At 38.6% G+C, this 24,177-nt stretch overlaps 4 protein-coding genes across 4 annotated transcripts; 3 read left to right on the top strand and 1 right to left on the bottom strand.

Annotated features, from left to right (window-relative positions):
- The first annotated feature begins 1,551 nt into the window (after positions 1 to 1,551).
- On the top strand, positions 1,552 to 4,648 carry LOC106399881 (COBRA-like protein 10). Its single transcript, XM_013825735.3, has 3 exons — positions 1,552 to 2,375; positions 2,638 to 3,116; positions 3,419 to 4,648. Exons 1-3 carry the CDS (start codon positions 1,811 to 1,813, stop codon positions 4,358 to 4,360), a joined length of 1,986 nt encoding a protein of 661 aa, XP_013681189.1. The 5' UTR covers positions 1,552 to 1,810; the 3' UTR covers positions 4,361 to 4,648.
- Positions 4,649 to 4,840: 192 nt separating this feature from the next.
- LOC106389276 (early nodulin-like protein 3) lies at positions 4,841 to 5,759 on the top strand. The gene is made up of 2 exons (XM_013829479.3): positions 4,841 to 5,103; positions 5,186 to 5,759. Exons 1-2 carry the CDS (start codon positions 4,917 to 4,919, stop codon positions 5,602 to 5,604), a joined length of 606 nt encoding a protein of 201 aa, XP_013684933.1. The 5' UTR covers positions 4,841 to 4,916; the 3' UTR covers positions 5,605 to 5,759.
- On the bottom strand, positions 5,730 to 20,460 carry LOC106389275 (protein disulfide-isomerase 5-3). Its single transcript, XM_013829478.3, has 15 exons — positions 18,432 to 20,460; positions 18,110 to 18,200; positions 17,934 to 18,028; positions 17,622 to 17,679; positions 16,965 to 17,149; positions 16,806 to 16,863; positions 16,629 to 16,669; positions 16,440 to 16,514; positions 16,273 to 16,329; positions 15,982 to 16,048; positions 15,713 to 15,859; positions 7,418 to 7,639; positions 7,186 to 7,347; positions 6,074 to 6,151; positions 5,730 to 5,986 (listed from the first exon to the last, which is right to left on the bottom strand). The coding sequence occupies exons 1-15, from the start codon at positions 18,470 to 18,472 to the stop codon at positions 5,909 to 5,911; spliced, it is 1,455 nt and encodes a 484-aa protein (XP_013684932.1). The 5' UTR covers positions 18,473 to 20,460; the 3' UTR covers positions 5,730 to 5,908.
- A 237-nt stretch (positions 20,461 to 20,697) lies between these two features.
- Positions 20,698 to 23,886, top strand: LOC106389277 (FHA domain-containing protein DDL). The gene is made up of 11 exons (XM_013829480.3): positions 20,698 to 20,844; positions 20,992 to 21,442; positions 21,713 to 21,744; positions 21,825 to 21,891; positions 21,985 to 22,042; positions 22,373 to 22,465; positions 22,807 to 22,921; positions 23,037 to 23,084; positions 23,178 to 23,223; positions 23,323 to 23,393; positions 23,578 to 23,886. The coding sequence occupies exons 2-11, from the start codon at positions 21,017 to 21,019 to the stop codon at positions 23,615 to 23,617; spliced, it is 996 nt and encodes a 331-aa protein (XP_013684934.1). The 5' UTR covers positions 20,698 to 20,844; positions 20,992 to 21,016; the 3' UTR covers positions 23,618 to 23,886.
- Positions 23,887 to 24,177: the final 291 nt, after the last annotated feature.

The following is a 24,177-nucleotide window of genomic DNA, read 5'->3' as shown; positions in this document are numbered from 1 at the left end:
CACCATAATCTATATCCGTTCTAGATTCTTCTAACCTAATATCAGGCTGAGGTTCACTAACAGGCTGAGGTTCGCTAGTACTACCATATTCATAACCAGTTTCCCCATGAAGGTACCAAACTTTATAATTACGTGAAAACCCTTTCATATACAAATGAGTCCAAACATCAAATTCTTTTATAACCTTATTATTATTGCAAGAAGAGCAGGGACATCTTAACATACCACTTTTTGCATCCGGTTGCTGTTGAACAAGCCTCATGAATTCTCCAATCCCTTGAACGTATTCTTCCGTAAGCAAATTGGTGTTCGGATCCAAATGAGGTTTATCCATCCACGAACGATAATAAACTTCTGAAGACATGATTTTCACGGAATTGTTATGACTAAAGAGAATGAAGAGAGAATGAAGTGTGAATGAGTTGAATGAGGAGGGGTTGTATTTATAGGAAATTGCTTACGGACCTCCGACGACTTTCCGACGAAATTCCGACGGATATAAAGAAGTCCGTCGGAATTCCGTCGGAATTGTCCAATCCCAAACGGCTATACAACGGTCATATGTATTTGTCGGCAACGGTCACATGGTTCGTCGGAATTCCGTCGGAAAATACCGATGGAATTCCGACGACTTTGCTGTTAATCGGAATGTCGTCGGAATTCCGTCGGAATATACCGACGAACTTCCGACGACTACAACGGTTACATTTTTTATCGGAATGTCGTCGAAAAGTCGTCGGAAAATTCCGACGAACCGTATGTCGTCGGAATTCCGTCGGAAATGGTTGACGGAATTCCGACGACTTCATTTTTTTGGATTTGGTCGGAAATTTGTCAGTATTCCGTCGCAAATGTCCGACGACCTTGGTGTCCGTCGGAACCTCCGTCGGAATTTGGTGTGTTTTCTTGTAGTGTATGGGTCCATGTCCGCCACCGCAAGTGGTCGGAATAGACTAATGGCATTACTGTATCATCATTCCGATGCAAATTCGTATATTAGTACATGTTGTCGGATAAGAAAAATAATATCAAATATAAACTGAAACTTTTTTTTGATAATCCAGGGTTCCCCGCTTCGCGGGTCAGTTCCTGGGCCCGGTCAGACAGCGGGCCAGCTTCACCCGGGAAGTTTTTTTCTGAGCCCGAAGGTCCAGTACCCACTTTAGTGACAGGGATGAGCAGTTCGCCTCCGGCTGGCGTCGAACCCGGAAGCATGACAATTGGCCCCCAAGACTCTAACCAGTAGAGCTGACTCATCCCGTCATGTAAACTGAAACTTTCTACAAAAGACTTTACGTAAACAGTTTAAATAAATTAGATAAACAGTACTTTGATAATTTTTTTTGAAAATGTGCTAAATCCATGTTTGCCTTATTTAAACCGAACTAGAATCCAAATACCTCTGTAAAAAAAACAGAGTTTGTTTCATTTCAGAAACAATCGAAGCGGTTTTTAGTTAATAAACAAATAGGTAGCTCTGTTCCAATATTAGCATTTGTCTTTACACACATTCTTACATGTCCTCTCCTCATAACCACCAAATTAAACCAGAGGCTCATATCAAAACTACCTATTAAGAACTTCTCTTCTTCTCCAACCACCTTCCTTGCTTTGAATTAAAACTATTTCATTTCCATCTTTTTACAGGTTTTCTTCAATCTGAAACCTTAATCCTTCAATTCAATCTTCTTCGTCTCTGTCAAAGGCTTGGTCGATTCATTGTATTTTCTTTTGTCCCGCTGCCTTGTGGTTCAAGTAATCTCAAGGCGGTGAGGAAGAAAGAGTTCATACGATTAAAGTTAAAACGGGAATGAAGATACCTTGGGACACACGCTATTCATTAAGTCTATTGATTTTATTATCATCAATTCTTTTCCTATGCAACGGCCAAGATTATGGAACACCGACGGAAGACGGAGCAGGAGAGCCGCCGCCCGAGATGGCGCGTTGCAACGGTATCTTCATGAGCTACAGCTTCGGCAGCCGCGAGAGAGAGTACCCTCACGTCAAGAACGTGACCGCTCAATCGTGGGCGTTTAAATCGACGGCAATGATTGTAAACGCGGGTAAGGAAGAGCTCACGGGATGGCAAATGTTTATAGGGTTTCGACACAAGGAACTGATCGTTTCTGCGACTGGTGCGGTTCCAATGGACGGTGATTTTCCTCTGGATGCTAGCAATGGAACCACGTTCGTTGGATCGCCCAACACGGATTTGAAAACATCGATTTTAACCGCAGGTGATTTCACTCAGATATCGACGAATATCGAAATCACCGGGACTCTTTTCGGGGTTGCCAAGTCCGTGATGCCTATGCCGAAAACTCTTAAGCTCATCAACGACGGTTGGGAATGTCCTGCCGCTAAGAGAAAAGGTTAGGTCATATACTAGACTCGATTGTTTGAAGCGCAAGTAAAAGTAATTTGTGTGCGCATGCATATTAGGTCATTTCTAACGTTTAAAAACACACAACATTTTATAATGTTAATCAAATGGTGGTAGCCTAGTGGGAAAGGTTAGACTTGTAATAAATCATAAATATGTCATTACTAGTTTGAGTTTTGCCGAAAATAAAATTGTTGCTAATAAATATGTCATTACTATAAAGATGTTTAGAGTTTGGATTTCTTGCGCAGGAGGCAATATGAACGTTTGTTGCAAGAGAAACCCTAAGTTCAAGGTCAAGACAGGGCCAAAGACAAAGTTTGCACCGAGAAGGCACGGTGATCTGAACATCGTTTACGATGTTATTCAATCATTCAGCAGCAACTACTTAGCCCAAGTGACAATCGACAACGATAATCCACTCGGGCGGTTAGACCGTTGGAACCTGACTTGGGAATGGATGCGAGGAGAGTTTATAAACACCATGAGAGGAGCTTACACTCACAAGAGAGATCCCTCTGAATGTCTTTACAGCAAAGCTGGACAGTACTACAAGGACTTGGACTTCTCTCAGGTCATGAACTGTCAGAAGAAGCCAGCCATTTCCGATTTGCCTCCAGAGAGGAAGGACGATAAGGTGATGGGAAAATTACCTTTCTGTTGCAAAAACGGAACTCTTTTGCCACCTCTGATGGATCCTTCCAAATCTCGATCCATGTTTCAGCTGCAGGTAAATAATATTTTGTTAAAAAATATACTCATTTCATTCTACAAAAATAGGTTCTTTCATGTTTTCATATTAGAAAAACAGATTAAATTTATATTATAAATACAACATTTTCTGTAATTTAATAAAGTTAAACCAATAGTAATTCAATTAATTTATAAAATACACTATTTACAATTTTTGAATAATAGAAACACAAAAAATGTATTTATCTTTTTGATTTAAAACATTTATTTTTGTGGAACAAGATAATGTCATGAGTAGCATAAATTTAGTGTTTTGAAGTTTCTGTTTTGTTGTGTTAGGTTTGGAAGTTGCCTCCTGATCTAAACAGAACAGCTCTATACCCACCTCAGCACTGGAAAATAGACGGAGTTCTCAACCCTCAGTACAAATGTGGGCCACCGGTTCGGGTCGACCCGTCACAGTTCCCGGATTCTAGCGGTCTACCGGCTGTAACCTATGCAATCTCCAGCTGGCAAATTGTCTGCAACATAACCAAACCCAAAGCACAAGCCTCACGATGTTGTGTCTCATTCTCTGCCTATTACAACAACTCCGCTATTCCTTGTAACACTTGCGCTTGTGGATGCGATGACATCGATACCAACACATGCAACGCTGACCGTAACCCTCTCCTCCTCCCTGCAGACGCCCTCCTTGTCCCCTTCGATAACCGAACCCTAAAAGCTAAAGCTTGGGCTAAACAAAACCACATGCCGATACCTAAGAAGCTCCCTTGTCCTGATAACTGTGGAGTTAGCATTAACTGGCACGTTAACACTGATTATAGAAACGGTTGGACCGCGAGGTTAACTGTTTTTAACTGGAGAGACTTTGCGTTTGAGGATTGGTTTGTGGCCGTTGAGATGGGGAAATCAGGGAAAGGGTATGAAAACGTTTACTCCTTTAACGGCACACGTGTTCCACCGAACAACCGAACTGTTATGTTCCAAGGGTTGCCTGGTTTGAACTACCTTGTGGGTCAAGTTAACGGAACGCATCCATTAAGAGACCCTCCCGTGCCGGGCAAGCAACAGTCTGTTATCTCGTTTACCAAGAAGAACATTAATGATTTGAAAATAGCTGAAGGTGATGGGTTTCCGACAAAGCTTTTCTTTAATGGAGAAGAATGTGCGCTTCCTAAACATTTCCCAAAGAAGAGCTCAGGACATAGAGGCGGTATCAGTGTCTTGATGTCACTTGTTTTCTCTATAGCAGTGGCTTTTGCACTGATGATGGACTAATTACTGAAGACATAACTAAAGCTAGTGTTATTGCAACAGAGAAAGGATCAAGAGGAGCAGATGTGGAGAGATCTTTGTAATATGATTGATCTAATATTGAACCAAAAAAAAAGGACTTATTGTATTAATACTTTTGTTTGGTCTATAAAAGTATTCATGTGTACGTTTGTTGTTCTCTCTGGTAGCAATCCCAGAAGCTCAGAACAATGTCAGCTTCTTTTTGACATGAAGAACATTTATTAGTCTTTTAATTTGAAGTCCTTTTAATTATATATTTTTTTAAGTATTAAAGTACACAACCAAAGATGCAGAAGCAAGGAACAAAAGTTGTTGACAGAAGAAGCAAGTCACATGAGATTCCAAAACTGAAACACTTTCTTTAAAGCAGGTATCTATGCTTTGCTTAGAATCTGAGAAATACAATTAAAAAGCTTTCTCTGCAACACCTTTATATAAACCCATTAGCCTTTCATCTTGTCTCATCATATCCTACACCACATCCATATCTTTAGTACCTAGCCTTTTATTCTCTCTTTTTTTTTTTTAAGTTTAAGAAATGGTTAGGAACCTAAACAACATGATGCTTAATGGGTTCGGCCTCGTGTGTCTGTTCATGATCATTAATAAAGCCTACGCTCGAGAGTTTGCGGTCGGTGGTGCAAAAGGTTGGACCGTCCCTTCCGGCTCTCAAGTTTATAGTCAATGGGCAGAACAGAGCAGATTCCAAATCGGTGACTCTCTACGTAAGTTTCCACACTCTACTATTAACCATACACTCATATCTTTCTTTCACATATGACACACCAAAGATGTATACACATGCAGTGTTTGTGTACCACCCAAACCAAGACTCAGTGCTCCAAGTCACAAGGGACGCTTACGACAGCTGCAACACGGATGCACCAACCGCTAAATTCGCAGACGGCAAAACTTCATTCGCACTAACACATTCTGGTCCGTACTATTTCATCAGCGGAAACAAAGACCACTGCAACAAGAACGAGAAGCTAGTTGTCATCGTCATGGCTGACAGAAGCGGCAACAACAACACCACCACCACATCATCATCACCTCCATCTCCAGCCCCGGCTCCTTCTCCGCCTATGGAGGGAACCCTTGAGCCCCCGGCAGCTACACCTACTCCATCTCAAGAAACTCCTAACAACGCAGCTTCTCCATCTTCTTCCTCTGTTGCTGCTGCTCTTCTCGGAGCTGCTCTTGCTTCAACTCTATTCCTACACTAAGAAGTTTCTGTTTTGTCTTGTGTTTTCACTATGCAACAAGTTTCTGTTTTCCCTTTCTCTCTTTTCACCCCACTTTGTGTCCATTGGTGTTTGTTGTTTGATTCTTTTCACATTTGTTTCTCATGTACGTGAATAAAAATTTCTAATTGTGTGCATATTAAGGATAAAAAATCTAAGATATTCTCAAACAAAACTTCTCTCTTTACTGAGTTTTTCTATGTAGGAACAGCTGTTCCAAATAAACAACACGAGGTTCTTCTATAGTTTTATGAATTAATGGTAAACTCTAACCTCCAGTAGCCAATCAAATGTTTTTCCCAAGCTCAACCTTCTTAATCAGTCTTATCGTATTGTGGAAAATCGAATCTATTATTCCCGCAACCTGAAAAAAAATCCACAGCAAGAATCTGAAACCACCATGGAATCCACAAGAGTATGAAGAAGCAAGATTTGACTGGAATATACTAACCGTGAAAACACCACCAATAATGGCGCATAGATTTGTGATGAAGTGCGATAACGACTTTGGATTTTCAGTTATTAGAATCTGCAAGAAACAGAGTAATTGTAAGGGCAAATCTAAATCTTCAAAAAGAATCCAAAAATTGTTTTGACCAGAAGAGGTTTCGTTAAAGAGATAAATGATAATTATACATCTATAGATATATAAACACAAACAAATATTTAAATAAATAAAAAGTAATTATACATTTTTCGAAAAAACTTTATTAAGGGGGGGGGGGGGGGGGGGGGGGGGGGGGGGCGATTGGTGACTTTAGTTTTAATTTTTATCTACAACCTTAAAACCACCGATCATGTTTTATATTAGTTTTTAAATGCACAACCAAAAAATTAAAATTACAGCCAAAAAAATAAAAAAATATAGCTGTAAAAGTCTTATTTTCTAAAACTCCATCTTTTTAGCTGTAGGAAATTTTAAAGCTACATCTCAAGCTAAATAAAAAAAAATCCAACAGACTAAATTATAAAGTAAATTTCTACAGTTACAACTCAATCAATCACTCCCATTTATTTCAAACATTTTTTGAAATTTTATTCTGATTTTTTTTATTTTTGGAAATTTTATTTCGAAATGTGAATATTCATTTTTGATAAAAAAAACCTTTTATTAGATCATCTTTATCCGGGTTTGTTAATGGATTTCTGGATGGAAAAATAGGTTTTGGGCCCCATTAATATTATAAAACCGGTGACAGAAGGCGTGAGTTGAGGACCGCTTGCAATGGGTTTTTTGCACTGTTTGCGGGCTCCACTGACACGTGGTGGTCCGCGATTGGTGCGATTTTTTTTTAATAAAAATCAGATAAAAAAAAAATTTAGAAACCCAAAACGGGTTTCACCCGATAATCATGCTCTAAGAGCATGATTATTGGAGGATTCTTAAGGTAAGGTTCTTAGCAGAATATAAGAACCCGTCTCTTAACTTTTAACTATTAAAAGACGGGTTCTTATATTCCGTTAAAAACCCCACCCTAAGAACCTCCCAATAATCATGCTCTTGGTTGTAAAGCGTAGACTATATATTCCGATGAAATTTGCGAGAGATGTTGACTGAACAACCTGCATGGGAGAGAGCTCAAAGTGAAACTTTGCAACGGGTAAGTAGTAAGTCTGAGTTATGCTGCTGTGAGCGGTGTACTCATGTTCCTCTATCAATGAATGTTCTTGACCGTATCTTCTTGTAATGACCTCTGTTTTAACTATTTGTAGGTAGTGTTCAATCTGTAAGGGACATTACAAGAATCAAGACTTCAAGAATCTAGATTCATAAAAAAGTTTTTTTGGGACTTACAGTAACATTAGCACCAAACTCATGTTGGTTTATGAATGCTTTTTCATCAAGCCTGTCATGGCTTTGGCCAAGATATGGCAACGAGCGCTTCATATCGGTTAACAACCTAGGATCAATCATCCTCCCAAATGAAAGATGGGTAACCACATGCGACATGTTCATCTGAGAAGAATCGAACGAGTGAGCTCCTGAATGAGCTGAGATAACGAGGTTTCCTGGAACCTGAAAACATACTTAAAAGACATAACTCCAGGGACATTGATTCAGTCTTCACTTTTTTTTTTTTAACAGTCACTACAAGAAAAATAGGTTTTTATAGCGGTGTAGGATAGCGTTTTTTTCGTTTCTGCTATGGTTGATATGTAATTGAGTTTATATAGCGGTTATAAAATTGTAAACGCTATCTTTAGTTGGGCCGAATTTTAATAGTCATTTTACATAGCACTTTAGTGCGGAAGCGCTACGAATAAGTTAGGCGGACAAAATTTTCATTTGCCCAGGCTTACCAATTTCACTTAATTCATTTTTTTTATTTTTCGGTTCTTCCCTCTCTCTATCTCCCCTGAGTTCTCATCTCCCCTCTATCTCTTTGTCTCAATTATTTTCCCGATTGGTCGGACTCTAAAAAATTAATCTCTTCTAATAACACATTAATATCCTATTTCTATCTCGTCGTAATGGTTTTCCAGAATCTCTAAAACCCAACAACTGTTCTTCGATTCTGAATCGTAGGTACAATCTCGTCTAATATCTGTATTTTTTTTTTGTTTCTGATAAACCAATCATTTATTCCTATTTAACTGGTGGCTGATTTAGGGTTGCATGTCCAATTGATTCGGTCTTTTACTCTTTTGCAGGGAGCTTTAGATTCAGATCTTCCAAGAAAGGTATCTGTCGTGTATTTTTCTAGGTTTGGCTATAGCTTTTGATTTTGTTTCAATTGAATTATATCATTGCTTTTATTTTCCAGGTCGTTTAAATCAAAAGAGAAGACATTTTTATCAGGTAAAACCAAACCGATTTATACTGATTCTTCTATAAGTTGTCTTTGTGTGTTCTTGAGGCATAATAAAGTTAGTGTTTTTATATACATTTGGTCGGAGCTGTTGTGCGATGGATAAAGCTTGGGTCTGGTTACCAAGGTATAAATATTACTGTGTTTTGCTTATCTTTTTTTGATTTCGTTCACGAAATTGTGCTTCTGAATTAATTTTCATTTGTGTGCATCTGACAGGAATAGTCTCGAGTATGAGCAAGGTGCAACTGAGTTTGTTTCTTCGTCATCAAGACGATTGGGTGATCTAGTTGAAATGTTCTGCCCTTGCGTTGATTGTCGCAATGTCTGCCATCAATCAAGAGAGACAGTTTTTGAGCATCTCGTCATCAGAGGGATGGATCAGAAGTACAAGAGATGTAAATATTGGAGTAAACACGAGGATATAAGGCCATAAGACAGCTGATGTTCAGACGTCTGAAAATGAGGCTTATGAGTTGATGAGGACAGCTTTTATAGCGAGCGATGGCAAAACACCATTTGAGAAGCAGAATTCATAGGATTTTGATGGTATTGAGAGACCAGAAGAGGACGAGTTTAGGAAGAAGTTAGATGATGCCTAGACTCCACTGTACCCGACATGTCAGAAATACACCAAGGTTGCTGCTATCATGGGTCTTTACCGTATAAAGGTCAAGAGTGGGATGTCAGAGAGCTATTTTGACCAGCTAATGACATTAGTTCATGACATGCTACCTCCAGATAATGTTCTGCCTAAGTCTACGGATGAGATGAATAAGTTCTTAAAGGTGTTTGGTTTTGGTTATGATGTCATCCACGCCTGCAAAAATGATTGTATCCTTTATAGGAAACAGTATGCGGAGTTAGTTTGCTGTCCAAGATGTAGTGAATCAAGATGGGAAAGAGATAAGCACACTGGTGAGGAGAAGAAAGGAGTTCCATGTAAGGTGCTTAGGTATTTTCCCATAAAAGAGAGATTCAAGAGGATGTTTAGATCGAAACGGTTGGCTGAGGATTTGTGTTGGCACTTCAACAATGCAACTGAAGATGGATCTATGAGGCCTCCTGTGGATTCTTTGACTTGGGTTCAGGCAAACGATAAGTGGCCAGAATTTGCTGCTGAAGCAAGAAACCTGAGACTAGGTCTTTCTACTGATGGGATGAATCCATTCTCGATCCAAAACACCAAGTACAACATGTGGCCGGTTCTCCTAGTTAATTACAATATGGCGCCAACTCAGTGCATGAAAGCGGAGAACATTATGTTGACGATGTTGATACCTGGACCAACAGCACCTAGCAACAACATTGACGTGTATCTACAGCCCCTGATAGAGGACCTTAAGGACTTGTGGACCGAAGGTATTGAAGTTTATGATGCCTTTAAGAAGGAGAGTTTTAATTTAAGAGCTATGCTGTTGTGGAGTATCATAGACTACCCAGCTTTAGGGACATTAGCTGGATGCAAAGTTAAGGGGAAGCAAGCGTGTATTGTATGTGGGAAGGAGACAGCGCATAGATGGCTTAAGTTTAGTAGGAAACATGTGTATATGGGCAACAAGAAGCGACTGATGCCTGGTCATCCCTACAAACGTAGAAAGGGTTGGTTTGACAACACAGTGGAGTCTGGTGTTTCAAAGAGGATTCAGAGTGGGAAAGGAATATTTGACAGCCTTAGAGGATTTAGAAATGATTTTGGAAGACCATTAGCTAAAAAGGGGAAGCGTAAAAGGGCAGAAGCAGAAGATGACGATAATGAAGCTGCAACAGCTGAAGAAATCGAAGAAGCTGATGATTTATGGAAGTGGAAAAAAAAGTCTATCCTCTTTGACTTACCATATTGGAAGGTATACGTTCTGCTTTACAATTAATTTTAACTTTCTGAATTTATGTAAGCTAATTAAATTGTTTCTGATAATTAAATCTACATAATGTTTGCAGGAAATGCCTGTGAGGCATAACATAGATGTTATGCACGTCGAGAAGAACGTCTCAGACGCACTACTATCTATTCTTATGAATAATGCAAAATCAAAGGATGAGTTGAAAGCAAGAAAAGATTTAGAAGACATGGGAATCAGGAGCAACTTACATCCAGAAAAGCGTGGGAAGAGAACTTATTTGCCTCCAGCTGCATTCTGGCTTTCCAAGGAAGAGAAAAAAAAATTCTGTAGACGGCTATCCAAGTTTAGAGGCCCCGATGGATATTGTGCAAATATATCCAATTGTGTCTCGTTGGATCCTTCCAATATCGGCAGCATGAAGTCACATGACAATCACATTCTTTTACAGAACCTTTTTCCTGTGGCATTGAGAGGTTTATTGCCTAAAGGACCTCGGATAGCTGTCAATCGTATCTGCAACTACTTCAACAGACTTTGCCAACGAGTTATTGATCCAGAGAAGCTACTGACTCTAGAATTTGAGATTGTGGAAACAATGTGCCAGTTGGAGAGATTCTTTCCATCATCACTCTTCGACATTATGTTTCACCTTCCTCTCCATCTAGCTAAAGAAGCACGCTTGGGTGGCCCTGTGCACTTCAGATGGATGTATCCGTTTGAGAGGTAATTTTTTTTTTGTCTTTGTCGTATACTTTCAATAAATAGACTAACTTATATGTTCTGGTATGTAGATATATGAAGACTCTAAAAGCTTATGTCAAGAATTTTGCACGACCCGAAGCTTGTATGGCTGAGGGATATTTGTCTAGTGAATGCATTGCGTTTTGTATGGAGTTCCTTCGAAAATCTGTTCCAGTCCAAGAAGCAATTAATAGAAATGAAGATATTGAGGCAACTCAGAATGTCCTTGAAGGAAGACCATTACAGAAAGCTACAGAAGTAACCCTCACAGATAAGGAGAGAGATATAGCTCATCGTTGTATCCTCATGAATACAGCAGTCATGGATCCGTATATTGGGTAAGTAAAACAGCAGTTAGATATATAAAGTTTTTTTATTTTTATACATCGTCCAACTTAAAGAAAGCAGGTTGCATTTGGAAGAACTGCAAGCTACTGATGAAAGATGCGCACAAAATTATGAAACTCTACTGTGGAAATATCACACAGAAAGGTTCCCCCAGTAGATAAAATATAAGGTAAATGAGCTTATTATATGCTTTAATCTTTACATTTTTGTATGATTATTAACTCTGCTACACGTTTCATGTTAATTAGATACCTAATAACTCGAAGAAACATTCGAAAAGGCTGAGATGGCTTGCTTTTGGACCAAGGAATATTGCTCACACATACAAAGGATACGTGGTGAATGGACATCGATACCATTATGATGATGTAAAGCGCAATACACAGAATAGTGGGGTTGCATATGAAGCATTTTCGATGTGTCGAGCTAGTGCTAAAGATTCTAAGCAAATGGCGGACATGGTAGCTTACTATGGAGTGATAAAGGAGATCATATTGGTGGACTACCACATGTTCCAAGTTCCCCTGTTTAAGTGTAGTTGGGCTCACAAAGGGAAAGGAGTTAAAGAGGAAGAAGGGTTCACACTTGTCAATCTTCATATGAACCAGTCATCATTTGCAAACGATCCATACATTCTGCCATCGCAAGCTAAACAGGTCTTCTATTCTAGAGAAGATGAAAGCTCACCTTGGTATGTTGTTATGCGGGCACCACCAAGAGGATACCATGAGTTAGAGACAGAAGAGAAGATCGATTTTGAACCATCAGTCCAGCCAATTGAAGATATAGGATATCAATATGATGATGAGAGTTTATGTGTTAGGGAAGACTGTGAAGGTGTCCTTGTTGATGTTTAGATACTAAAAATTCTAGTTTTGTTTCAGGTTCTCTGCAATGATGAAATCCCAAGCTGTTAATGAGCAAAACCGTCGCAGTAAGCGTCAAGCAGGTGTTGATGCGAGTCCTGTCCGGTCAGAGGTTCATAAGAAACAAAAGAAGAATGCTCCGAAGGTTAATGAAAGAGAAGAGAGTGCTGCTAAAGAATCAATTGATGAAGAGGCGCAAGACGTAGAAGTGGATCAACATTCACCAACTGAAGTTGAAGAACCCATCCCTGCTTCTAGCAATGGAGTGTCCAACACCTATGACACTCAGACACAGCAATCCGAGATCAAAATGAGGAAGACAAGGGGTCTAACTAAAATGCGCTAGACCATCTCTAACCCATCTCTATAATAGAGATCTCTAAAATAGAGGCAAAAATAGAGGTGGTGTTTTTGCTCCAATGTGTTCCTCTATAATAGAGGAATGCTATATTTGCCTCTATAAATAGAGGAATGTTTTTTTTTCCTCTATATTTAGGGGAAAAAATAGCATTCCTCTATTTATAGAGGTAAATATAGCATTCCTCTATTTAGAGGAACACATTGGAGCAAAAACACTATCTCTATTTTTTCCTCTATTTTAGAGATCTCTATTATAGAGATGGGTTGGAGATGCTCTTAGAGGACAAGGTAGATGTAGAGTTCAACTCCATAGGTGAGCATGTCGGTAGTGGATCAGTGACACTCTCCTCCTTTCTTGGTCCTCTTGTGAGGGAGCATGTGCCAGTATTGCTAGATGACTGGAGACACGTCGAAGAAACAACAAAAGACGCTTTATGGGAAGAGATTCAGGTAATTTTTATAAGTTTTTTCGATGGAGTACTAGTTTAAATTATTTTATCAATATTTGACAGGGGAGGTTCAACTTGACAGATGAATGGCAAAAAGATGCAGTCTTTAAGCAAATGGGTTGCTTGTGGAGGGCCTCGAAATCTAGGCTGACTTCTATAGTCCGTTCTATTAAAAACAAGGCTCAGATACAGAAAATGAAGCCTAGCAACATCCAATCTTCTTCTGCTTGGAACAGTTGGGTGAAAGCTAGGTGCACCAAAGATTTTAAGGTTATAGTTAATGATGCTTGATTACTTATACGATTTATTTTAGATAAAAGTTATGGTATCTGATGGTTGTGTTAATAGGTACAAAGTGATAAATACAAGAGACTTAGGAAGATTCAAATTCCGCACACAACAAGCCGAAAAGGCATGAGTCGCCTAGCTCATGAGATGGTATGTTTGTCTAATTTTTTGAATTTGGGAGAAAAGTAATGACTTTATTTGCACCTAAGAAAGTTACTAGAACTTTATTTGATCGAACTTGTAGAAAAAAAACAGCGATGATCCTAAGAAAGTTACTAGAACTAAGGTTTGGGTAGCAGGACATACACATTCAGATGGGAGACCCGTGAATGAAACACACGCTGAAACTATTGTAAGCATATTATGAATTCTTATTAGTTAAGGATCAAGACAATTTCGTAATGTCTTCGTTTTTTCTTTGCAGGAAAAGATCAAGACAATTGACAGTGAAATAGATTCTAACTCCTCAGATAACATTGGTGAAGATGCTGTGAGTCAAGTTCTCGGAAAAGAGAGACCAGGAAGAGTTAGGGGGATGGGCAGAGGAGCCACTATTACGAAGATGGCTTACTTACAAGCTAGAGACAAACATGTCCAGAAGCTTGAAGCTACTCAAGCGGAATTAATTACCAAGCTTGAAAAGTTGCAAAATGTTGTTATTGACTTAGCTGGCGAAAAGGTAACTTTCTTATACACTTGTCCAATTAATTGTACTTGGTGTTTCAATATGATGCTTACTTGTTTTTTGTTGTTTTAAGACACATAAAGATGATGTTTCTAGTTCTGAAAGAAGCGATGGTAGCAAGAGAGGAATAAGGAGCCAGATACTGGATTGGATTTCGACTGATGATGTGGCTGTAGGTGAAGGAGAATACTACTCAAGTGAACCCACATATAAGATTGGTCGAATTCCTCTGGGTCCTAATGCGGCAGCTGTAATTGTCAACTCTGTAGCAGTCGAAGATGCATGTGTCTGGAGACCAACTACAAGTATTGGAACACTTGCTGAAGCTGTAGGAGTTAAAATTGCATGGCCATCCGACAAGTTAATATTGGACGATGTTATTGACTTCTCAAAACATGCTAACATTGTCGGGTCAGAGGTAAACTGAAATTTCTTGTGTTATTTTCAAATTCACATTGAAAATCGATTACTAATATATAATACATTTGGGATGATTATTAGACTATGGATGCATCAGTAGGAAGGGTACAAATATTTGATTACTGGAATGTAGAAGATGAGTTGATTGCTGAGGGTGTACTGTTGTCAACTGAACCTAACCAATTGGTGAACGATATTCCGCTTGGACCGAATGCTGCAGTTATAAAAGTTGAAGTAGTTGTTAAAGATTCTGCTTTCCTATGGAGACCAGCGTCTGGAATGTCAAACATGGGTGATGCACTACATCAGATCATTGCTTGGCCAATTGATAGGGCACGACTATCTGATACAACTGCTGAATCAACCAAGAAACCTAATGTGGTAAGCTTCAGATGCCAGTTAATTTATCTTCGATATGTTGCAATTCTGTGATGTTATTGTGATTGTGTTGTGTTGGTCTTTTTTTTGGTCTTTCAGAGTACTAGTAACAGCACTGGTAATAGCAACAAAGTTGGTAAACAGAAGTGTGCTCTTTTGGACTGTCATAACTCTGGACAGACAGTAGCTTGGGGTCGTGTGTTTTCAACAGATCCAGCAGACAAGGTTCATTTCATCCCTTTAGGTCCCAATGCTTCTAAGGTCTTGGTAGAGGTTTCCAAGATGGATGATGCACGAGTGTGGAGACCAAACTCTGAAATTGAAGTCATAGGTGATGCAATAGGGAGCACAGTGGCGTGGCCTACTGATAAGGTTGTTTTCATATGAGTGATGAGTTGTGAAATTGAGAACTTTCAATTGTCTTAGTACTTTGTCATAATTATGAATTTCATGTAATGTTGAACTTAAAAATGAGTGTATCTTTATTATAATAAAATTTCTATTTCTAAATCCGAAATTTATGTTTCTAAAAATAGTTAAAAATATTTATATATATATATAATATATAAATTATAAATACCGAAACGAAGCTACTTTAAAAGAGTATAGAGACAGTAGCATTTATATAACTGCTATGGTAATATTAACTATGGCTTTTTAAAACCGCTATTAAATAATATTTGATCGCGTAAATAAAGCACTATTATATAATATATAATAGCATTAATAAACCGCTATTGTATATCGGAATACGATAGCAGCGCGAAAAAGCGCTATCTAAAGTCTTCGACCTATTATAACGGGCGATGACATAGCGCTTGCAATAACGCTATGGTATCTATAGATAGCGATTTTCAGCCGCTAAGAAAACCATTTTTTCTTGTAGTTCCGAGGGTTTTACCTTCTTTACACGCACATAGCCTTCAACTCTACAACCTCCTGTAACTGGTGCCTTTTTAAGAAGTTTTGCTGTGTCATTGGATACACCCCAATCCAAAGCTAGCTTGTGTGTCTCCGGGTGGATTGGTACTACCAGTTCATCCACCATCTGCAAGAAAGAAACTCAATTAAAAAGATATGATGTCTTGTGCATGTATATGTATATATAACTACTAGACGAACTAATGAACACACATAGATATAATGTTAACTAATTTGGGTTTTGTCTACCTTAACGATACTCTCTGTGTCCCGATCTCCATAGTAAGATTCATGTTCGTGGTGTCCATGGTCCTCTCTGAAAACAACAAAGCAGGGAACACTGTCTGTCATAAGGAATATTTTTGGCACCAACATACATGTGGTTCACATAAGCTTACGTACGGAAGGTATAGTTCAAAGGAAGATCAGGAAACTATTTTAAGACAATGATTGACTCATAAGGTTAAGCAGAAGATACAAAGAACTATAACTACGCTAGTAGCTGGAAGTTTTAAAAAATCTAATCAGATGGTTTCTTACTTAAGTTCACTGCCTTTGCGGAAAATCCGAATAGATGGATAGCCTTGTATATGGTTCCTGAAAAAATATATCCAATCACTGTTCTGCTTCCCATACATACTTAAACAGCAGCCATTAAAATATGAGCAAACAAGCAAGAAACAAACAAGTCACCAGCTTCCTAGTACCTCCTACATAGCGCAGGTTCTTCTGTGCAATCAACACTTCCTAGAAGAACACGCCCATCAGTGTCAGGATCATATCTGTAGCAGAGATATTAACATGACTATGTTTCAGAAATAAATAAATATATCAGCCACCGTTACTTAAGGAACCTTCAAAACTTAATAAAAAACGCACAAGAGTTTAATGCAAACCTCTGTTTTATAATGGTAGCTGCTTTCTCCCAAGACGGTTTCTGAAACGAATAGTAGAAAAACATAACCAAACATGAACGATGATTTCTTCATTGTTAGACATGTACTGCGTTACATAATAACCGTAAAAGCTACAAAAGTAAAAGAAGCACAAGAAACTACTAATAAGAGAATCACCAGACGATTACTCCAGTAACACCATGGTGCATTAAAGTTAACGATCAATAATGGAAAGCTGCATAAAAAAAGTCATTTTACGTCAATCCATATTCATACCTTCAGACAGGACTGACTCCTACACATCCACAAAGATAAAAAAAGAAGCTGCCTACTCACTGGTGTGACAATGATTCAAAACCACCATTGGTTAATTGTATTGCACCATCAGGAAACTCTTGCTTAATCTCTTCTCCATGGTTGATGTGATGTGATGCAAGGCCAGAGTGGAACTCTCCACCGGTGGTCTTTAAATGCGGATCAATTGGAAACTTGCGAACTGTTTTTGTTATATTCAACCTGTTCTGAAAATTCAAACATCAAAATTACATCTAGGCCTCAGTTAACCATATATTAAATAATATGCAGGCTATATATATCATAGGCTTGGTTATTAAGTCTTGCTTTTAACATAATACATAACAAGTTCTGCAAAACTGAAACATGGACTCAGAAATAAGATCATAAGCTTCAAGTTTTCAAATAATTGAGAGGATGGTATTACTAAACTTCACCTAATAACTTTGATGATTACAACTACTAAAATAAATATGAACATTGGTCTAAATCCTTATCATCATTGCACGACCAACTCAAGTTGCTTCTATAGATAATTTATCATGCAGTATCATATAACCAAAACATATATTCTCTGATACTGAAGAAAAACGTCAAGATTTTTTTGTATGATAATCATAGACAATTAAATTGGAAGATGCATCCAAAACAGTTAGAATGGGATCATCAAAGACATGAGAGTTATGAGGAGAGACTTACTGTTCCTAACGCGTCACTCACGTCAAGGGATGCAAATTCACAAGAAAGGGCAGGAAAGCTACAAATAGAAAAAAGATACGAAAACAAATGTTAGCTTATATAGCAATGATTCGACAAGAAAAACATTACTTTATGAATATCTAGTGACATGTGTTCAAAAAAAAAAAAAAAAAAAAAAAAAAATGAATATCTAGTGACTATTATTCATGTTCCCTAGACATCTAGAGCAGATTTCAATATCAATCAACAAAGAAAAAAAATGAAAAAAAAAATGAAAACTGATTAACCAGTTACGTAAAACAATATCTAAACCTGATGTTGAAATCAATGCGTAAGAAGTCCCCATCAGAGCTCATGTCAACAACGACAGCTGTTGTAGTGGTGACTTCCAAATAACTACTCAGCTCCTGCAAGATACAAAGATCATGCATGTCTTGTCTTAATCAAAACAGCGAGAAAGCGATATCCATAAATAAGAAGGATTTTACCATTCCAAAGAGAAGCATCATAACGAGAGCAGCTACGATGGATAAGCCAGCGCCAGAGAAAGATGCCTCTGTCAAATCTCTCGGGATTTTCCTTGAACAACAAGGCACCTCGAAAGTCAGATCATTGAAAGAATTATCAAAGGACAACGAAAATCAACGTAAAAATGTATACTTGACGACAATCCAAAGGAGTAAACTAATCACATTCATTCCAACAATGTGAATGTTCATGCGCACATGCATCACAAGAAATGAGAAATGCAAGAGAGAGAGAGAGAGAGAGAGAGAGAGAGAGAGAGAGAGAGAGATGAGAGGGTCGCACCTGTAGAAATCAACGGATTTGAGTTTGGTGGGGGAAACCATAGCTCTGCTGCGGAGAAAAGACGATGAGAGAGATCCAGTGATGGAATGAAGAAGAAGAGTTATCTCTTTCTCCCCTTTTTTTTCTCTCTAATGCCGAATCAGTGATTCACCATGGCGTGAAGCTGCCTATGCGTTTCCAATCTCTTTACCTTTTTTTATTAGAACTTTTTTTTTTCCGGTCAACCTAGGGTAGCAAAAAACCAACCCGGAAAGCCAAACCAATCCAAAAAAGTGAAGCCAGCTGATCTGACAATTCTTCGGGTGATGACACCTCTTCACTAATTGAGAATCCTTGTCGCAAGAAAGTTAAGGTCTTTATACACTTCATAGCCCATATCAAAGCTTCTTTAGAGATTTATTGCCTCCATCATCTTCTCATTTGAACCTACAGTTCTGCAGAACCATCTCTGTCTCGAGAACTTATCTTGCTCCCTTCATGCGCCATAGAAAAAAAGATTATGGAATGTCCTAAGGATTGCCAATCAAACGCCTGGTAGATCCACACTGTGCCTCTTTCGGGGGAATTGAGCTTCTGCCCACACCATTCCCTTGACTTTCGCTATCTTGAAGTATTTTATGTGGGTTACCATTTTTGTTGTTATAAATCTTATTTTTTTATTCTTCAAAATATACCACAAGATCTAAAGAAAGGTATTGAAATCATATTCTTTGGAAAATCTCCAGAAAAGATAATCCATATTAGTATGAAGGAATTGCGAAAATTCACGGAGGGGAAGAGGAGAAGGAATTTTCAACAAAGTCTATGTTTGCAAAACTGGTGGACATGAATATGATTAATTGATTCTTCCTCCGCACCACAAATACTACATCGGATACACAGTCAATACCCAGTGCCTTCAAATTTTTTGCAACCGGTATAATACCCGATATAACTTGCCAAATAAAATGCCGCAACTCTGGAGAACATTTCAGTTTCCAGATGAAAAAGCCAACAACGGTTTGGTATCCGGACCATAAGAAACCGCTTGTTGTTTCTTATCTAGATATAGAGACTCAATCTTATATTCTGATTTAACAGTATATTTACCGGTCTCTGTGAATAGCCAACCAGAAGAATCAGGCCTACGATTCCGACTTATGGCTAAGCCTTTGACGATCTTCACATCATCTGGATGTATATATGCATCAAGCATATCCACATGTCATGACAAATTTTTCGGGTTGATGAGATGTTCCACCTTTAGAGAATGGTTTAAAAAGTGGGGTTGAGTTTTTGATATTGCTGACCTCGGACGAGGAGCAGAAATCCACGGGTCATTCCCTACTAAAATGGATTGGCCGTTTTCCACTCTTTTGATTTACCATTTCTTAACCAGAGATTTAGCTGAACAGATACTTATATAGCCAAACGATGGAGTAAGATCTGCGTGGATCCAATGGATCTGTTTTTCGAAAATATCGACCTTTAAAAACTTTTGAGAACAAATAATCTGGTTTGACTATTAAGCGCCATGTATTTTAAAAACTAAATGTATTTTACTAATATATGTAGACAAATTAATTCTTTTAAGTGTATATCAAAAAATCGCAGTACCATTCTCAGGTTTGTCACATGCCAAGACTAGGCCTGGGCATCCAGATCTTCGGATTGGGTTAGGGTCGGATCCCGTCGGGTCCGGTTTTATCGGATCCGGATCGGTCCGGGTATATAATTTCATTATCCGTAAATTCTCCGTAATATCAGGTATATTTTGGATTCGGGTCAGTTTCAGGTATTTAAGACACGAAAAATATCCGAAATACCCGAACTGGACCCGTAAACTCGAAAAATACCCAAAAATTCTAAAAGTATCCGAAAAACCGCAAAAATACCTGAAAATTTCATACACGAAAACACAAAAATACCCGAATATCCGAATTATATTTTCTGAAAATCTAAATTTTTATCCAAAACCTGAAATTATACCCGAAAACCCAAACCCGAAACTTAAAAAAATATTTGAAATACAAAAAATATACTCAATGACCCAAATATATCTAATATATACAATAATTTCCGGGTATTTTGGATACCCGATCGAGTTTCGAGTAGGACCAATACCAAATCGTGACCCGTGAATCCAAAGAAAAAAACTTAATAGATTCTTTAGCATGGACCCGGACCCGGATCAGAACCTGTATTTTCGGGTTTTCGGGTCCGGGTAAATGCCCAAGCGTGTAGCCAAGACCATAAAACTGCAACTCCGTTCAGCTGATATACTATCTAGTAATTTTGATATTGGACCCTAAAGTTTCTCTTATTTGCAAAAGACACCCCTTTATTCTGATTTTCTGAATAATTATCTCGGATCTAATTCACTCTCTCCTCTTCTCGCTGCTCTCCGCCGAAGTATCACAACTCCGGCCACCAGGTAAACCAATCTTCACCTTCTTCCTTTGTCAAGTGTTAGATTCTCCAAGCCCTAACTTACCCCGGTGCTCGAAATCTTTTAGATTTAGGGATTTTACGAATTAGGGTTTTCCGATTCTGACGCTTTCTTAATCTGCGCCCCTTGCAGAAGAGAGAAACAGAGGTCTCCGAGTATGGCTTCAGAGTCTCCGGTGAGGCACAGGCAGTCTCCTCGACGGAGAAGTCCATCGAGAAGAGATGAATTTTCTAGGTCTCCTTCGCCGCGGACGAAGAGACTGAGAAGAGCTCAAGGTGAAAGAAGTAGAGAGAGAGAAGACAGCAGAGGAAGGGAGAAGAGGGGAGTAGAAAGAGAAAGAGAAAGGGAGAGAAGAAGAGAAGGAGATAAGGAGAGGACGAGGAGGGACGTAACAGATGTGGAAGTTGGGGATAAGAGAAGACGCGGCTCAGGGAGAGAGGAGACTGAAGAAAGGAAGAGAGCAGGAGCAGACGATGAGAGACAAACTAGAGGAAGACGTGAGAGGTCTCCTTCACCGTTAGACAGGAGTAGTCGCAAGAGTAGGCGTTCACCAGAGAGAGCTTCTGCATCAAGGCATGATGAGGTATCTGGTTACTTCAACTACTTCTATGTGTAGCTTTGTCTTTCTTTAGCTCAATTTTTCGGATTGAAAAAGATAATTTGATTGAAATCTGTTTAGCTTTAGTGTATGCTAGTAAAGGTTGCCTTTTGCTGCTGCTGGTACTCTCATGTTTCACATATTACATAGTTTGGATCCTGCCTATCCATGACCAAAACCCTTCATTATTTTTGGTGAGTCGCAAGTTTTGGCACTTCTTCAGTCATTTTTATCTCCTTTTATCTATCTTTTCAGGGATCTAATGCAAGAGGGAGCGGCGAGGAACCGTAAGTTTTCTTCTTAAAAGATTAACCTTTACAATCTTTTCACTCTTTTGTTTAACCATGTTAGGGGTTTTCTTTAACAGCAATGATGAAGATGATTCGATTGCTAAAATGAAAGCTGCTGAAGAAGCTTTGGCAGCAAAGAAAAAGGTATCATCATATGAAGCATCTACTAATATTAAATCTCCAGTGTAGTTTATCCATGTATTGAGGCTTTAGTGCCAACTTTGTTATATCTTGCAGGAAGAACCATCGTTTGAGCTATCAGGAAAACTTGCGGAAGAAACCAACAGATACAGAGGTGATGTTTCCATCTGGCATTTCAATTGTTTGCATTGCTTTCTCATGTCAACTTCTTCTACAGTGATCTTGATATATGTGTGAAACGTGTCCCCTTGTTGTTAGGGTGAAATTTTTCTCCGACTTAATATGCATTTTTGTGCCTCTAATATATTAGTTCAGTAGCTAATGGCTAATGAGACTAAAAGCCTAGATATAAGGCATCTGGTATCAGCAAATATTATATTGGCTGCAAATCCTGCTCTTTCTCGAATGAATGGAGATAGATAGAGGTTAATCGCCTAATAATTTATCATAGGCATGCGTCCCTGATTTGTTGAACCCTTTGCAGGTATCGCCATCCTCTTCAATGAGCCACCAGAGGCTAGAAAACCCAACAAAAGATGGAGACTTTATGTTTTCAAGGATAGCGAGCCACTGGATGGTGAGCCTTTCGACCTTCTATTTTTCTATTTCTTAGTGTTATTATGTGTTCACATGCTTGATGCTCCATCTGTCAAAATAATGGTCCATTTGTCGTTAACGATTTAGTATCCATCCATATGATAGCGTATTAGCAACAGTAGCCAAATTACTGCCTGATTAAGAGTTGTTACTGCGGCTATAATGAATATAGCCATGCGTTGTTAAATGAATCTGATACATTTGTCTGGTTTCTATTCTGGTTTGAATCCTTAACATAGTTTTGCATTTTAACTCTTTATGGCCTGAATCAGTTTTCTTGATGCGTGATTTTTGCGCATGTAAAATGTGTTGGATTAACAGAGCCACTCCAGCTCCATCGCCAAAGCTGCTACCTCTTTGGACGTGAGAGAAGAATCGCTGACATTCCTACTGATCACCCTTCTTGCAGCAAGCAGCATGCTGTTATCCAGTACCGGTAGATTTCTGATTTGTAATTCTTCCCTTTAATAGTAATTTTTATGAACATGGATCTAATGAGAAGAAGGGTTTTATGTAACTATTAATGTCACCGTGAATGTCCTTTGTCACAGGGAAGTGACAGTGGAGAAACCAGATGGTATGGTGGAGAAGCAAGTGAAGTAAAAATCTGTTTGCTCTTTCATTTTGATTGAAAGTTTTCAAAATTTCTGGCTGTAAGGTAAAATTTAATTTCTATTAATGTCAACTTGCAGGCCTTACCTGATGGATCTTGGCAGCACCAATAAGACGTACATCAATGTGAGTGCTGAATCGCATCTTTTCTTGATTGTTTCCTTGTCATGGTTTAGATCAATGTTTGTATTATGGTGAACTGTTTTTTTTTTTTGCTTTTTTCAGAAAGATCCTATTGAACCACAACGCTACTATGAGCTTCGCGAGAAAGACACCATCAAGTTTGGTAACAGCAGGTATGCTACTGAAGAACATTGCAATTTTTTGGTTATTAATTATGAATAATGATCGTGTCTGTTCTCTTCTTAACCAAATCTTTGCTTGCTTGTATATTGTTTTGGTTAACACACTGTTGCTTGGTATCTGATTTCTCGTTTTTTTCTGACAATGTCTTGACCTATCCTGTTCTTTTGGTTTCAGTCGAGAGTACGTACTGTTGCACGAGGGTTCTGCGGAGTGAATTCAATCAGAGTCAAGCAGCAAGGAGATCGCTTTTGTCAGGGGTTTAAAGAGAGGATAGTTGAGCAGCTTCGTTTCTACTTTCCTCAGATAGCTTATCTACTGTGTTGGTGACAGTCTCGACATTTTGTTAATACTTACCATTTAGAAAGCATTTGCTTACCTATCGAATGATAAACTCAAGAGGAGATTTTTAATTTTGGTTTTGTAAGGTGGCCCTTTGCTAAGAGAAAAAAGTTGGCATTTGGTAATGAGATCAAATTTTTAGTAGAGCTCCGGCCCTTTTGTGCATTGGGGACGAGCTAAGAGTTTTCAACTTAAGGTACTAAAAAAACATGACTTCTATGTAAGAAGCTATTTAAGATTTGTCAAGCCTTTTGAGTGAAAAATCCATAAATCAATTCACGGATCTCCTTGCTGTCGGCTCGGTCGAGAGCGGTTCTTCTGTCAGTGTCCTTGACCGTGTAGGCAGCACCGTGCTTGGAGAAGGTACTTTCAACCGTAAGCATCCTCATAAGTTGAAATACTGCAAATCACCAATAAACCACAGTAGTGTGAAGT

Source organism: Brassica napus, chromosome C3 (genome assembly GCF_020379485.1).
Source record: "Brassica napus cultivar Da-Ae chromosome C3, Da-Ae, whole genome shotgun sequence".
Taxonomy (NCBI): domain Eukaryota; kingdom Viridiplantae; phylum Streptophyta; class Magnoliopsida; order Brassicales; family Brassicaceae; genus Brassica; species Brassica napus.
Note: the sequence above shows the minus strand (reverse complement) of the source record. Positions and strands in the feature narration are given on the sequence as shown.